This window comes from Accipiter gentilis, chromosome 24, assembly GCF_929443795.1.
Source record: "Accipiter gentilis chromosome 24, bAccGen1.1, whole genome shotgun sequence".
Classification (NCBI taxonomy): Eukaryota; Metazoa; Chordata; class Aves; order Accipitriformes; family Accipitridae; genus Astur; species Astur gentilis.
Window position 1 is genome coordinate 1,228,424 of NC_064903.1, and position 13,095 is coordinate 1,241,518.

The 13,095-nt window shown below is 44.4% G+C and overlaps 1 protein-coding gene across 4 annotated transcripts in view; it reads left to right on the top strand.

The window, feature by feature from the left end:
• The window catches only part of ENOX2 (ecto-NOX disulfide-thiol exchanger 2), a 57,624-nt gene extending 44,529 nt beyond the window's left edge, over nt 1–13,095 (top strand). For 2 of the 4 annotated variants that reach the window (XM_049828262.1, XM_049828261.1), the window contains exons 11-15: nt 1,633–1,740; nt 2,578–2,634; nt 3,865–3,973; nt 5,500–5,585; nt 9,593–13,095. In XM_049828262.1, the coding sequence (XP_049684219.1) occupies nt 1,633–1,740; nt 2,578–2,634; nt 3,865–3,973; nt 5,500–5,585; nt 9,593–9,724 (492 nt within the window). In that variant the 3' untranslated portion in view covers nt 9,725–13,095. Of the gene's footprint in view, nt 1–1,632; nt 1,741–2,577; nt 2,635–3,864; nt 3,974–5,499; nt 5,629–9,592 lie in introns of all 4 variants that reach the window. The other 2 variants (XR_007509535.1, XM_049828260.1) reach the window with 2 other exon arrangements.

Below are 13,095 nucleotides of genomic sequence, written 5' to 3' on the forward strand. Positions count from 1 at the left end.
AAAGTGGGAAATTCCAAGCTTGCTTTGACACCTTTTCTGAACTTTACTGGGCTTTCATTCTCACAGAAATGTGGAGAGCATGCCATGTTCTTTGGGATTTCCCTGGGCTGAATATCAAGTGGTTTGGGTCCTTGTAACCCTTAACAGTAGCCGTTGGGATATTAAGCCAGACTGATAACCAAACATATAGAGCATATAGTAGTTCAGGTAATACTTTGTTAAAATAAGAACCTGCAGCAATGCTGTGAAGGCTGTGGTCATTCGCTGGATGAACCTGACAGATTAACTTACAGCACTGGTGTTTGTGACGTTGGAGCAGGCAGGAAAAGCCTTCTGTAGTCAACATCAGCTTTCAGTGCAGGAGGAAATGACAGGCATTGCAGGACATAACAGATTTCCCATTTCACAGGTGTCAGGCAGGTCAAGTTTCTCTTTACACCGCTACCAGGGTGAATGGTGCTGGGAGAATACTCTGGAGGAGCTGCCTTGATGAAAAAAGATGCTGTTTGTTTGTAACTATTAAAGAATAGGATTATGAATCTTTTTTCTTTTTTTTGGTCTTTTAGGTGAGGGAGAAAAATATTAAACAACTGATTTGGGGTGTTTTAAGCATGGAAGAAAGCATTCACTGAAATATATATATATATATTTATGTATCCTGGTTTGACTTAGGAAAGCTGCTAGGCTAGTGCCTAGTCATTAAGGTTTTCTCCCTCTGGTGACCTGATCTTGCTCCCTTCTGGGAGGCCCAGTGCTTTTAGCAGTTTGCTGAGCACTGTTTTCTTCTGGCTCTAATAGGAGATCAATCGCACTTTTCCTCTGTCGCCTGTGTTGGTTTGTTGTACTCATCTGCTTTCCTTATGGACACATTCAAGAGTACAAATTTGCTCTGAAAGCAGACTGTTATGTCCACAACCACAACTTGGTTCTCCTTGATAGACACCAGGTTGAGCTTGAGAATTTCATTCTGCTCACCTCTGAGATGTGGGTTGTGATTCACTACCCAACCTTTCTCCTGAGCTTTGCTAGTCAGGGGAGTCCACAGCTTGTCGTGGTGTTTGTTGCAAGCACCCTGCACCGCTGGGCTGATGCCCAGGGTGTGGAGCAGTCATCGCATTTTTCTGCAGTGTGGAATTGTGCAAATAATAGTGCAAATCTAGTAGCTGTTTCAGAGTATTTTCTTAAATTGCAAGACAGCTCTGTTAATGTGGGGCTAGAGATCTAGGAAGACTAAAATGGCTTCCCCAGGTCACTTGTTTCTGTGCTGCTCTTTCCCACATGCTGACTGTACAGGCATAGCATAAACCAGACTGGTGGAGAGGAAGACTTAGCTTTAACATGGGTCACACCCACAGTCTAGTGCACATGCTTTATTTCAGGGACAGTGAAGGCTTGTTGATGGAATTACTGCCCCGTGTTTACAAAGGCATGGGTTTTTTGTATGCTAATAGGCAAAGACATTTCTAAGGTATGTTGTAGAAAAGATTTCTTCTTTGTTGTATGCTTAACCTTTTAATTGTTCTGAATATGATCTGTCTGGTCTTCATGGAAAAGCCCTTACTCGTTTTATATTCTTTAAATAGTAGGAGGTGAAAGGCAGGTTAAGAACTGAGTTTATCTTTTCTCTTCCAGCATCTTTTGAAAGTACAAGATGAATACAAAAAGAGAGAAGCTGAGTTAGAAAAAGTGAGAGAAGACAAACTAAAAATAGAAACATTATTAGAAAACCTGAAGGAGCAGGTATGTGCCATCCCAGTGCTTTCTTATTCTCAGTAGTAAATGCAGTCCTTGGATTTCATGGTCCGTTGTGAGCACACTGACTGCTGTCCTTCTACACTCTTGTAGAAGATGCCTAGCCCTGGCTTAGGAGCAGTTGTCTCTGGAAAGCTACTAAAAATGACCTGCCAAGTTGGAGGATGTACATCAATAATGACGTTGCTGATTGCTTCATGTGCCAGTGAGACAATCTACATAAGCAACTGTATAAATAAAAGATTAACTTTCATTTTATAGTGTACAGCGGTATTGCAGCTGAAATGTCTTTTTCTAAAACCTGAGCTTTAAAAGGATAAGAAAAAAGGATCTCAATTATCAAACACTGATTTTTAGATTTGCATTTCGGGGACATGTTTTGATCTGACCTCCATAAAACACTATTGAATTGAAAGTTTTTGTCAGTGTTATAATACTCTGGATTTATTCTAAACAAATATGTACTGTTTCTTGTCAGGTGTGATCCACTCTGTCTTTCGATTGCAGACCCATGCACGAATCTATACTTGCTTGGTCCTCTCCTCTATAGCACTGACATAATTATACAGGGTAGACAAGAAACATTACGCAGCACTTCTCAGTGAGGACCATAAAGCCAAATCCTAGGTCTTGTCTCAGATTTTCAATCTTTAGCCCCACCTTTTTGTGCCACAAGCTAGGGAAGATAATAAATGTCTTTCTAGAAACTAAAAATGGCTTTGTATCCCAGTAATCTTCAGTGCAGGAACTTCAGTGCCTGGTATCAAAGAACAGAAATAACAGACTATCATCAGTAATTTTTCCTTTTCTTTTCCTATAATATAGCAAAGCATAGCGGACGAAGAGGACAAGGAGAGAGATGCAACTGATTGTCAAGGGAATGTAAGTCTAAGAGTTTCTCTTCTGCTACTTAGTCAGAATATCTTATTGAGAGAAGTAATGACACCTCATTGTAAAATGAGCAATTTTTTTAAGTTTGGTTTGTTGTCATGTGTATAAGCATGGTACGTATAGACTGTCTTTATGTACAAATTAATATCATCAAGTTATCCATTACTAGCAGCTTCTGGCTGGAAGAACAGTAGGTATTTGCAACACTATGGTGTAGAAATGGGTTTTGGCGTGCAAGGTAATTTGTTGCACTGTTATTTCAACTAGCCTTCAAAAATATCAGTTGGATCTCCAAGAGAAAGCAGGCAGTGCCTTTCCAGTATAACACTGCTGGCTGAACTACACTACAGGCAGTCCCTCTGTCAGCCTGAAGCTAGCTCCGTTTCCACTGTGCAGACCTTTACTTTCTCCTGCAGAGGCAAATTATAACCTGCTTAGGCCGGGACTGCTCATTTTCAGTTGTGTGTAGTTGAGAATTGCATATGAGTAAAAAGCTAAGCAAACCCAAGGGATCGTTTAATTCTATCTTTGTTATTGGCCCAAGTCCAGTCCATTTCATTAGTGACTGGAGGCTGTTTCCAATTATAGCTGTCTGTAGCTCTCAGACCACTGGAATTCCGCATAAAACTTAGGAATAAAAGAAAGTCCTGCTTTTAGTGCACCCACGAAGTCTTTGCATCACTGGCAGTCTTGTGTTTATTTGGGGCATAATAAATTAGGCAAAAATTCTTTTAATTCAGTATCACAAACTCAAGTCAAGGACAATCTGATCCTAAACCTTTGCAGCCATTAGGCACTTTATTAATAATATTGCCTCAGTTTAAGCATCTGAAGAATAAACATCTGTAGCTGAATTAGTCACTGCAAGGCTTTCTTTCTAGACTGTTTTTTCTTTTATTATTTAAAATAAGGCCCTTCTAGAGCAGACGTCATACCAGTGAACAGGACTGATAAAGTGTGTGTTCTGGCGTCTTGCTTAACTTCATGGGCTTTTAATCTAATTTGATAATTCAGACAAAGCAGCATGAACATAGCCATGCTTTGTTGAAAGTATTTTGCAAAATAAACACTGGATACAGCAATGTGATGAATGCAATGACTCACAGAAACAGGAAAACAGAAATGCAGACTCTGTCAAGCCTGACCAGCTGCTGCTTGATGTGTAAGAGTGCCTGCTGTGCTGCTGGTGTGTGGAACGGGCCCTGCGTTTTTTTTTTGCAGGAGAGCAGTACATCCAGAGTTTGTGCATGCAGCCAGGAGAAGGAATGTCCGGTTGAGAAGACATTGAGCAATAGTCCTGTGAAATCTGAACGAGAAGTTCTATTAGTCGGTAAGTTCTTTTGATGGGCTTGATGATGATTCCGGAGACCTGAACTGAGTGGCATTTACTTCAAGGTGGCCTCACAGCTCCCACTGGCCCTGTCTTGTTCCTTTGGTTATGCCAATGGAGGTGGGAGTCCTGGAAGGAAGGAAAGCCTCAAGCTTTGGTGGGGTCAAGGTTTCACCTTGTGCATCAGTCATGTGGATATCTTGTGCTGTGCATCTTTCAGTCAAAACCACACACACGTAAAGTGGGTTTGTGTGTAGTGACAGTCCAGGTCAGCATGTACTGGAGTGCAAGCTGGTCTTCTGGGAGGCATCACTGAAGGTAGTAAGTTACAGAGGGAGGGTCTGTCTTCATTCAGTTAGAGCCTAATCAACCTTACAGGATCCTAAGCAGTGTTGCAGGCTCTAAGACTTTAATCAGCTTGAACATTGCAGCACCTCACAGTGTGGATGACGTTTATGGACCCACACAGCATTAAGACACACTGTTAGGTCAGGTATGGTGTGCCATGGACCCCGAGCAGATAAGCTCCTTTAGCTTTAGAAGCTGTAGCCAGAGAAGAAGGAAGGGTGGCAAATGGCAGCAGGGAGAGAAAGCTGGGCTCAATGGGATGAGAAATATTGTCAGTGTTTTCAACCGATGTTCACAAAGGGATTGGTGACCTCTGATGTACAGCACAGGTGTATCTGCTACCTGTTTTATTTCCTTTCCCCTTGCCTATTCCTAGTAATACTGAAAAATAACCTAACATGGCATGCTTTGACTTTTCAGCACAAAGCACTGGGTAGTTGGGGATTTTCTGGAGCATTGAAAAGGAGGAACAGAAGTCCTTGTCTTGATGGAACAAGGCATTTTCTTTACCTCATTGTCACTCAGCCAAGTTCTCCTTAGCCATCCCTCTACATCTGATTTGAGAATAACAATAAATCATTTATTGTTATTCAGATGGATCTGTTTGTGCCAGATTGTGGGCTGGTTTCTGCATTGAGAGGGAAAGGACTTTGGGGGAAAACCAAAGGCACAACCTTTTTCTGCAGGTGATGGTTGGAAACGAAAATCAGTCTTTTTGATATACAGTCCTGGCCATGAGCTGGAAAGGAGCCTCTTCATGACAGGGTGCAAACTTGGGTTGCTCTATTTAACTGAGTGCTGCAAAAGCCACTGCTGCTCTTCCCATTTGCCTTCTGTCTTTTCCTGCTCCTTGACCTTTGAAGATACAGCTGGAGGAGAGGTCTGCTTTCCCTCTCCTTGGGCCTTGCATCCCCACATGTGTGATAATCTCAGTGTGGTTCATCACTGGGCGCGTTACCTGTACTCGGCAAGGAGTGAGAGTGGTGAGGTCTGTTTTAAGTGCTAACCAGCTGCATTGGTTAGCTGTTGTTTCCATTGTAGTCTGAGACAAAGCTTACTGTACTTAAAACCAAAAATGCCCCATTAGTTCCCTTTGTACTGTGCCAGTAGTAACAGAGAGCTGGTGTTCTCAGCTGGCTCTTGTCTCATGAGAATGTCTGTGGTGTTCCTTTCCCCAGGAATAATTTCAACGTTTCTTCATGTACACCCATTTGGAGCAAGCATAGAGTACATCTGTTCCTACCTGCAGCGTCTGGACAGCAAAGTAGGTGTACCACCACTTCAAGTTCCCTGAGCCAGCCTGGGCAGTATGTTTGTGCCCCAAGTGTGTTTGGTCTGTGTGGCTGGTAAAGAGCTTCACTCCCTAGGAATGGTGGGGGGACAGTAAGAACTGGTGTGTATTAACTGGAATAATTTGCTGGAATTGGACAAGGGAAGGGATGGACTTTCTTAGAATCACAGAATGGTTTGGGTTGGGAGGGACCTTTTAAAGGTCATCTAGTCCACCCCTATGCTGTGGGCAGGGACCTCTTTCACTAGGTCAGGTTGCTCAAAGCAGCCCAGCTTCTAGCTTAGCCCTTGTACAGCATAACGTTAACAAAAATACAGAGTTGAAGATGATGTTCTTACTGTAGATGTTCATGTGTAATCCTGCTCATAATTCAAGAAAACCCTTTGACGGTAGCTGTATTTTGCAGCAGTGAATTCTGTCTTTAAAAATCTCCATCTAAAATGTGTTTTTGTTTATTCTGTTTAAGTTTGCTGTCTTTGTTTCCCTTATCCTTGTGACCTCTAAGGAAAAGAGCAAACAACCCGCCTTTTGCATACTGTTTATTATCTTGTAACATCTGCCATGCCGCTGTTTGTATATATTCTCTCTAAAGTGAATAGTCGTATTTGGTTTATGTCTCTGTTTTTCCATATTTCTGATTTTGTAGCCCTTCACTGAGCCTTTTCTGTCTCTGTTTTGATATTGTCAGTGAAGTAATTTTTAGGAGGGTGCTGTGCAAGGGCCTTGTACTACAAAAGCATAAACACTGAATCACAGTCACTGCTAACAGGGGTCTGTGCTCAGTGGAGGGATCAAGTCCTGGGTGCAGGGGTCAAAGCCAGCAATAACAAGAGCAGTGCTCACGCATTTTCCTTAGTACAACAATAAGCTGCTATTTCCTGCAGTATTTCTGTGTATCGCTGGCTTCTGACACCTTTTCAGAGTAAACGGGGAGGGACTTTGCAAAGGCTTTTGAAGATTCAAGGAAATTACACCTTACTCTTCTACTGTACCGTTGTCTTCCTTAAAGTGCCCCAGGAACAGGAGAGTTACCAGCATGGGAATCATCTCTTGCGATTGGAACTTCCTCAGCTGCTTTTGTTTTAACTTACTGTTAAATTTTCCTCATTCTAAGAAAGCATATGTCACAGGCCTGTGTTTCCCAGGCTCACTCCAGCCCTTAAAGACATATCTAATAATTTATCTTCTCATTCTAGTTCTGAATTTGTGTATGAGGTGAACAACTGCCTTTATTTTTCTTTGGAGCTCCTAAAGAAATGCTATCATATTGTTCATCTGAATTCTGGCACTTCCTCTTTGGAATCTACAGTGTAGAAAAGGGCTACTGGAAGTGTCTACAATAAGCTTAGCAGAAAAGCCCTGTGAAAAGTGCATCCTTTAACCTCTGCAATGACATTGCTGTTTTTTTATTGTCTGCTGACACTCAGGTAAACGCATTAACCTGCTGACTTGCACAGGTCTTTTGTGCCTGGTCTCTTGAAAGGAGGTCTTACCATTTGTTCTTCAGGTTACGTCTTTTGTCTCCCTCTTGGTTAATGCAGGAGCTAGGTATTAGTTGGGTATTAGCATTTAACATCTAGCAGATCTTTAGGCTTGAGGTGGGGTAGGAGTGGGGGGCAGCACTTGAGAGCAGAGTCTGCTTTCTTGAAGCTGCGGACAGGAAAGGAAGAGGAATATCTTTCCCCTGTTCCCTGCCTATCAGTCTCACCAAGAAGGCCAGCAGGTCAGCAGACAGTGCAGAAATTAAGATCGAGGGTGGTTTGAAGCCACGAAACAGTCCCTACAGGAACTCTGTAGCACTGTGAGCATCGCAGGGGCTGGGCAGCGTAGATGATGCTCCTTCTGGGGTGTCCACACTCTGTTTCATCTCTTAGGTTGGACCTCTCTCTGCCTTACCAAACCCATTGCCAGCCTGAGCTTGGGCTCTCCCCCCTCCTTCCCCCCCTCCCCGGACTGTTGTCTGCCTGGTTGCAGAGCAGCATGATGACAAAAGCACATCCACCAAGTGCAAATCCATCTTGCAAAGCAGGCACTCTTGATCTTTATCACGTTGGGCATGTTTTGAAAACTGTGGGCCTGCAATTACTGCCAAAGGGCTTTCAGAGGAATATACTTGCGCACTAATGAAGGCGTAAAAGTGAACATACTTCTTGTGTACATTGTCTTCCCAGTGATAAATGGTACCCTGCACTCGTGGAAGTAAAAACCTTCTCCCTAGCTAAGTGCTAGCTGAAAACTGTAATTCATGCTGGCATACACAGAAGGTAAGTGAATTAAAAGAAAAAATGTAATGCCTCCTTGAGAAGGTCAGAGTCAAACATGAATTTGGAAGCATGGTAGGGGAAGTGACTCAAGATTATCTCCTGGAAAATCCAGTTATGCATTGTATTGCAGACCATGAAGTGTGGGATCAGGCTTGACATTACAGAACAGTCAAACCGAATCCAGTGTGGCAGGGGTGAAAATGAAACGTCCGCAGGAGGAAGTGCCGCTGAGGTGCATGGTTGATACGCACCTGGCTTAAAGCACAGCCCCTGGAAACTCCCAGTGCTGCAGCTACAGAGCTACAAACTCTGCAGACTGTGAAGGGAGTTAAAAATAGAGACAGGGACTGGTAGATTAACAGAACATGTGCAAAGGATGTTACATTGTGCCGCATTGTTGGAAAATATCCATGTTTTTGTCCAAAAATACATCCTAATGTTCTACCTAACCAGCAGGTGGATGAGTTTATTGTGCAGAGATAGCTCTGAACGTGTGTCAAAGCAGTCCCAAATACACAGCAGAAGCAATCTTGAGTTCTTGTGAATATAAGAAATAAGGTCTTAATTTTTCTGCTGCCATAAGAAAACCATTGCAGGCAATTGAATGTAGGGTGGACACAGCCTTTGTACTCTTTATATGTCCTGAAACTGTTAATTTGCTTAAATAAAACTTAAAACTTTTTCACTTGCTGAACTTCAGTTGTATCTAGTAAATGCCTGAGCAGTCAAATTTATGGGCCTGCCCCTCTATGCGTGATTGACTTTTGATGCAGATTGGACAGCTGGTGTGTGACTGCGTAAAGATGCTGGCAGGTACGTGCCCTGCTTCAACCCCATGAAAACACTACAGAGGCTTTAGTTTCAGCTCTTACAGGGCATGGTGTTGAGAAAACACATAACTTTGCCAGTGTTTTTAGAAGTAAGATTCAGCTGTATGAGAAAACCATGTAACACGTTATGCTTCCTACCACTCGCCATGTTAGGAAAGCTTAAAAAGCTACTGCAGAGAGTGCTTCCCAAAGAAAGGTGCCACCAGTCATCTTGAAAGGCGGCAGGGTGATGTCCCTGGGGCTGTGCCAGCGCTCTGGTCTGGTTAGGGCCGGGAACTGGGTGGATCATTCTCCACTATAGGTCACTACCTGAAACACGAGTCTGGCTTGACAAGCCTTTGGTCGGAGCTGCTCTAGCAAATCTGTCCACCTTAAATGTTGAGGTTTCTTTTCTGCAGTGGTGTAACCTCCAGATCTTGTATCTTAGCTCTATTTGTATCTTAGCTACTCCTGTGTGGTTAGGGACATGGTAGATGAATGCTTGTGACTGTTCAGAATGTGAATATAAACTCCCCATGTCCCTGATTTCTATACCCAGTAACAGAGAGCTCTATTCTTGCAGTGGTAATAAAAGTAGTCACTGTTCAGTTACTTAAATGCTTGGGAGGTTTTAATCCATTATCTTGCATTTCACAGTGGAAAAAACTAGGACAGTCCTTTTACCCTTATTTCTATTGTTTGTTGTATCTGCAGCCATCTCACCCCAAAGTGTGACAGTAGCACAACTCCTGTTGTCCCAAGATTATTTTCATGAGTATTTGGACAGGGATAGCTTATGTGTACTTTAGCAATTAAAAGTGTTAGAGCTTGAATATCACCAGTCATTACAGGGCTTCCCTAACCAAAAGTGTCTTCATTTTTAGTGACATTTTCTTTGTTTTCACAGATTTGCACCGCGGAAGTGGAGGTTCTCATGACTCGACTCCAGAACACATTCAGGCAGGAGCTGAGTGGAGTTGGGGCCAGCCTAGAGAAAAGGTGGAAGTTTTGTGGCTTTGATGGACTGAAAATGACTTGAGCTTTGACTTAATGCTGGAAACAACAGCAGGATGTGTACGCCAAGAAAAGCTGGGATGCCTCTTACCTCTGTTCATGATGATTATCTTGCACGCATCACGGACTTGGGTGGGATAATATGTAAGTGAAACTATAAGTCCTGAGCAGCACTGGAAGAAACTTCAAGTTCTGTAGCTTCTTTGATCAGTTATTTGTTAACTGGCAAGTGCGGTTCAATATATTTTGTGAAAAAAGTTCACGTCTGATATTTTTAAGCACAGCGTGTTGACTATATGTTTTGCCAATGTTGTATGTGATTTGTGTGCCCAGATCTCTCATCCTGTACCTTCTTTTTACTGGTAGGAACAGCCATAGACTATCCTCTGAAGCAACAACAAAGAGGCATTTTCAGGTTTCTAGAACCACCAAAAGGGGATGGGAGGCAGCTTTTTTTTTTAGACATTTCTATGATTAAAAACTGAGGTATGTTTAAACAGAAGAAGATTTAGATGGCTCAGAGTTCTCAGAGCCAAACAATTGGTTCTTTTTCATGCTATTTTCTCTACTACTGGTTTAACAGTTAAGCTAAGATGAAGGCAGTGTCTCTAGGAGCTGAGTGTGATTCTGGCAGTGCCACTGGTAGTCTGTGCATTGCAGAGTTGGTCTGTAAATAATTTTTTACATGGGAAGGGTATTTAATTTTCTATTGATCTGAGTGGAGCAGAGAGCCTACATCAGACTTCTGTTTTAGTAATCGCTTACCGCCAAATTTCTCCACCCACTTTGCTTTGGAGACTGAGCTTCTGGAAGTGCTACAGGCAGCAGAGACTTTTCTCCTCCTGAATCTTCCCAAAGGCGGTTCTTTGTGTTCTCAGTAAATGCCAGGCTCCTCCCCAGCCGTCTGCAGAAGGTTAGCAAGATGTAGGGTAAAATGCCTTGGCCCATTGATCCAGCCTGTCCAGATCCCTCTGTAGAGCCTTTCTATCCTCAAGCAGATCAACACTTCTGCCCAGCTTGGTGTCCTTCGCAAACTTACTAAGGGTGTACTCGATAACCTCATCCAGATCATTGGTAAAGATATTAAACAGAACCGACCCCAATACCGAGCCCTGGGGAACACTACTTGTGACCAGCCACCAACTGCATCATCAAGCTCTAAGGCGGTCAAAACTCTCCATAACATACAGGGCTACCCCACTGCCTCTCCTTCCTTGCCTATCCCTTCTGAAGAGTTTAGAGCCATCCGTTGCAGCACTCCAGTTGTGTGAGTCAGCCCACCAGGTCTCTGTGATTACAAATGTATCATAGTTTTCCTGCTGCACAGCGGCTTCCAGCTCCTGTTTGTTGCCTGTGCTGCGTGCATTGATGTTGATGCCCTTCAGCTGGACTATTGATCCTGCTACCTTTTTTGGGGGGACAAGCCCTAATTCCTATGTGACTGTTCTCAGGCGCTTCTGTGGTTTCTAACACATCAATAACCCTTGCATCTTTGCTGTCACGTGGATCTCCATCCTCTGTCCTCGCTGAGATGGCTAAGGTGCTGTGCACATTAGTACAGGGACATTTCAAATGTGCTTCAGTGTACTCGGCACGTTGTGGAGCAGACAGAAGGACCTCGCTAGCACACTGTCCCTCAAATATTGGAGTGCTGCCCCAGGCTTATCTCTAGCAAGCCTGGTTTTATCCCTTTCCCCTTTGAAATCTAGTTTAAAGCTCTTTTAAAGAGCCCTGCTAACTCCTGCACAAAGATCCTTTTCCCCCTTTGAGACAGGCATACCCCATCTGTCGCCAGCCGGCCTGTTAGACCTGCATAGACCAACCCATGATCAAAACCAGCCAAATTCTGCCAGTGACACCAGGCTTGGAGGTAGGTATTGATCTGCTGGCTCTTCCTGTTTATCCCCTCATCATTCCCTGTAACTGGAAGGATAGAGAACACTATCTGTGCTCCTGATCCCTTAACCAGTCGTCTCAAGGCTCTGAGGTCTCTTTTGATTGCCCTCAGACTTCTTGTTCCAGCTTCACTGCTGCCTACCTGAAAAATCAATAATGGATAATGATCTGAGGGCCTTTCCAGGGCAGGAAGCTTCCTCTTCCCATCTTTAACCCGGGCACCAGGGAGGCAGCAGACTTCCCTAAGAAGTGGGTCCAGTCTGCATACTGGGCCTTCTGTTCCCCTCTGAAAAGGAGTCTCCTATGACAATGACCTGTCTTTTCTACTTTATGGAAGCAGTTTTGACACCGGGTGTAAGTTGACTTAACCTTGGTGGCTCTTCCAACCTAGATGAACCATCATCCTCATTTTTGTTCGGTTCCACTTGCAGAGCCTCGTACCTATTATGCAAGGGCACCTGGGAAGGTGGGTGGTCATGGAGAGAAACATCAGCTTCTCCAGGCAGGAACTTGTCGCCATTCCCCCCTATCCCTTAAGTCACCATGTTCAGCCAGGTGGAGAGAGGACAGGGTAGCCTGTTCAGCAGAGACCTCTCTGGAAAATGAGGAAAGAAACTTGAGAAAGCTGGACTATTTCAGAGCCCAGAAGGCAGACATGGTCAGAGCACACAGGAGTCAGGAAAGGCATGTCCTTGACTCTGCATCCAGAGGAGATCAGCTGGATGAGCAGGGCGTGGTGGCTGGATTTAACCGAAAACGTGGGAGCTAATGCAGCAGATGGACTCATTAGGCTCTAGCCCTCCAGAGTGTTGGCTGCAGGGTGTGGGGTGGGAGTTGTGATTTGGACAGGCCATCTTGGCCAGCAAGAGACCCATCTTGTGGGAGCTGGTGTGGCGGGGGGGAACTCCTCTGCAGCGTGGCCGAGGCTGTCTTCTGCAGTCTCCTGGTGGACCAGGCAGGTTGTTCCGTGGGGCAGCGGGAGGGAGTAGAGCTGGGACCTACAGAGTGATGGCTCTGTGCTGTAAAAGCAAGTAAGGGCCAGATGAGTCCTGGGTCCTGCTTCTTCCCCTCTCCAGGCTTTCTTTACCAAGGCCCTTCCAGAGGGACTGAGGTTTCCCTGAAACCTTGTGTGCTCTTGCCACCAGGAGAAATCCGTTCTGCAGATGGGCTCCCTGGACAGTGAGGAGGCAAGTGGGATGCCACTGCAAGTACCAATCCCTCCCTGTCTCCAGAGAGAGCTCTGGGAGTGGGTCCCTCCTGAAGCTGGAGCGGCGGGTGAAGACCCTGTGCGCAGCTTGCTTGGGTGCAGACAGCAGGAATGGGTGAAAGGAACCTTTCTGTCGGGACCAGGCTGCCCGCAGGTGGGGCTGCCTGCTCTTCTTGCTTCTGATGCTGAAGGCTTACTACACTGGAAGCAGATGAAAACCCTTCTAAAGAAATGTTCTGAATAGTTGTGTCACTGCAGATGAACGTTGTATTTTTAAGGAATAAACATTTTTT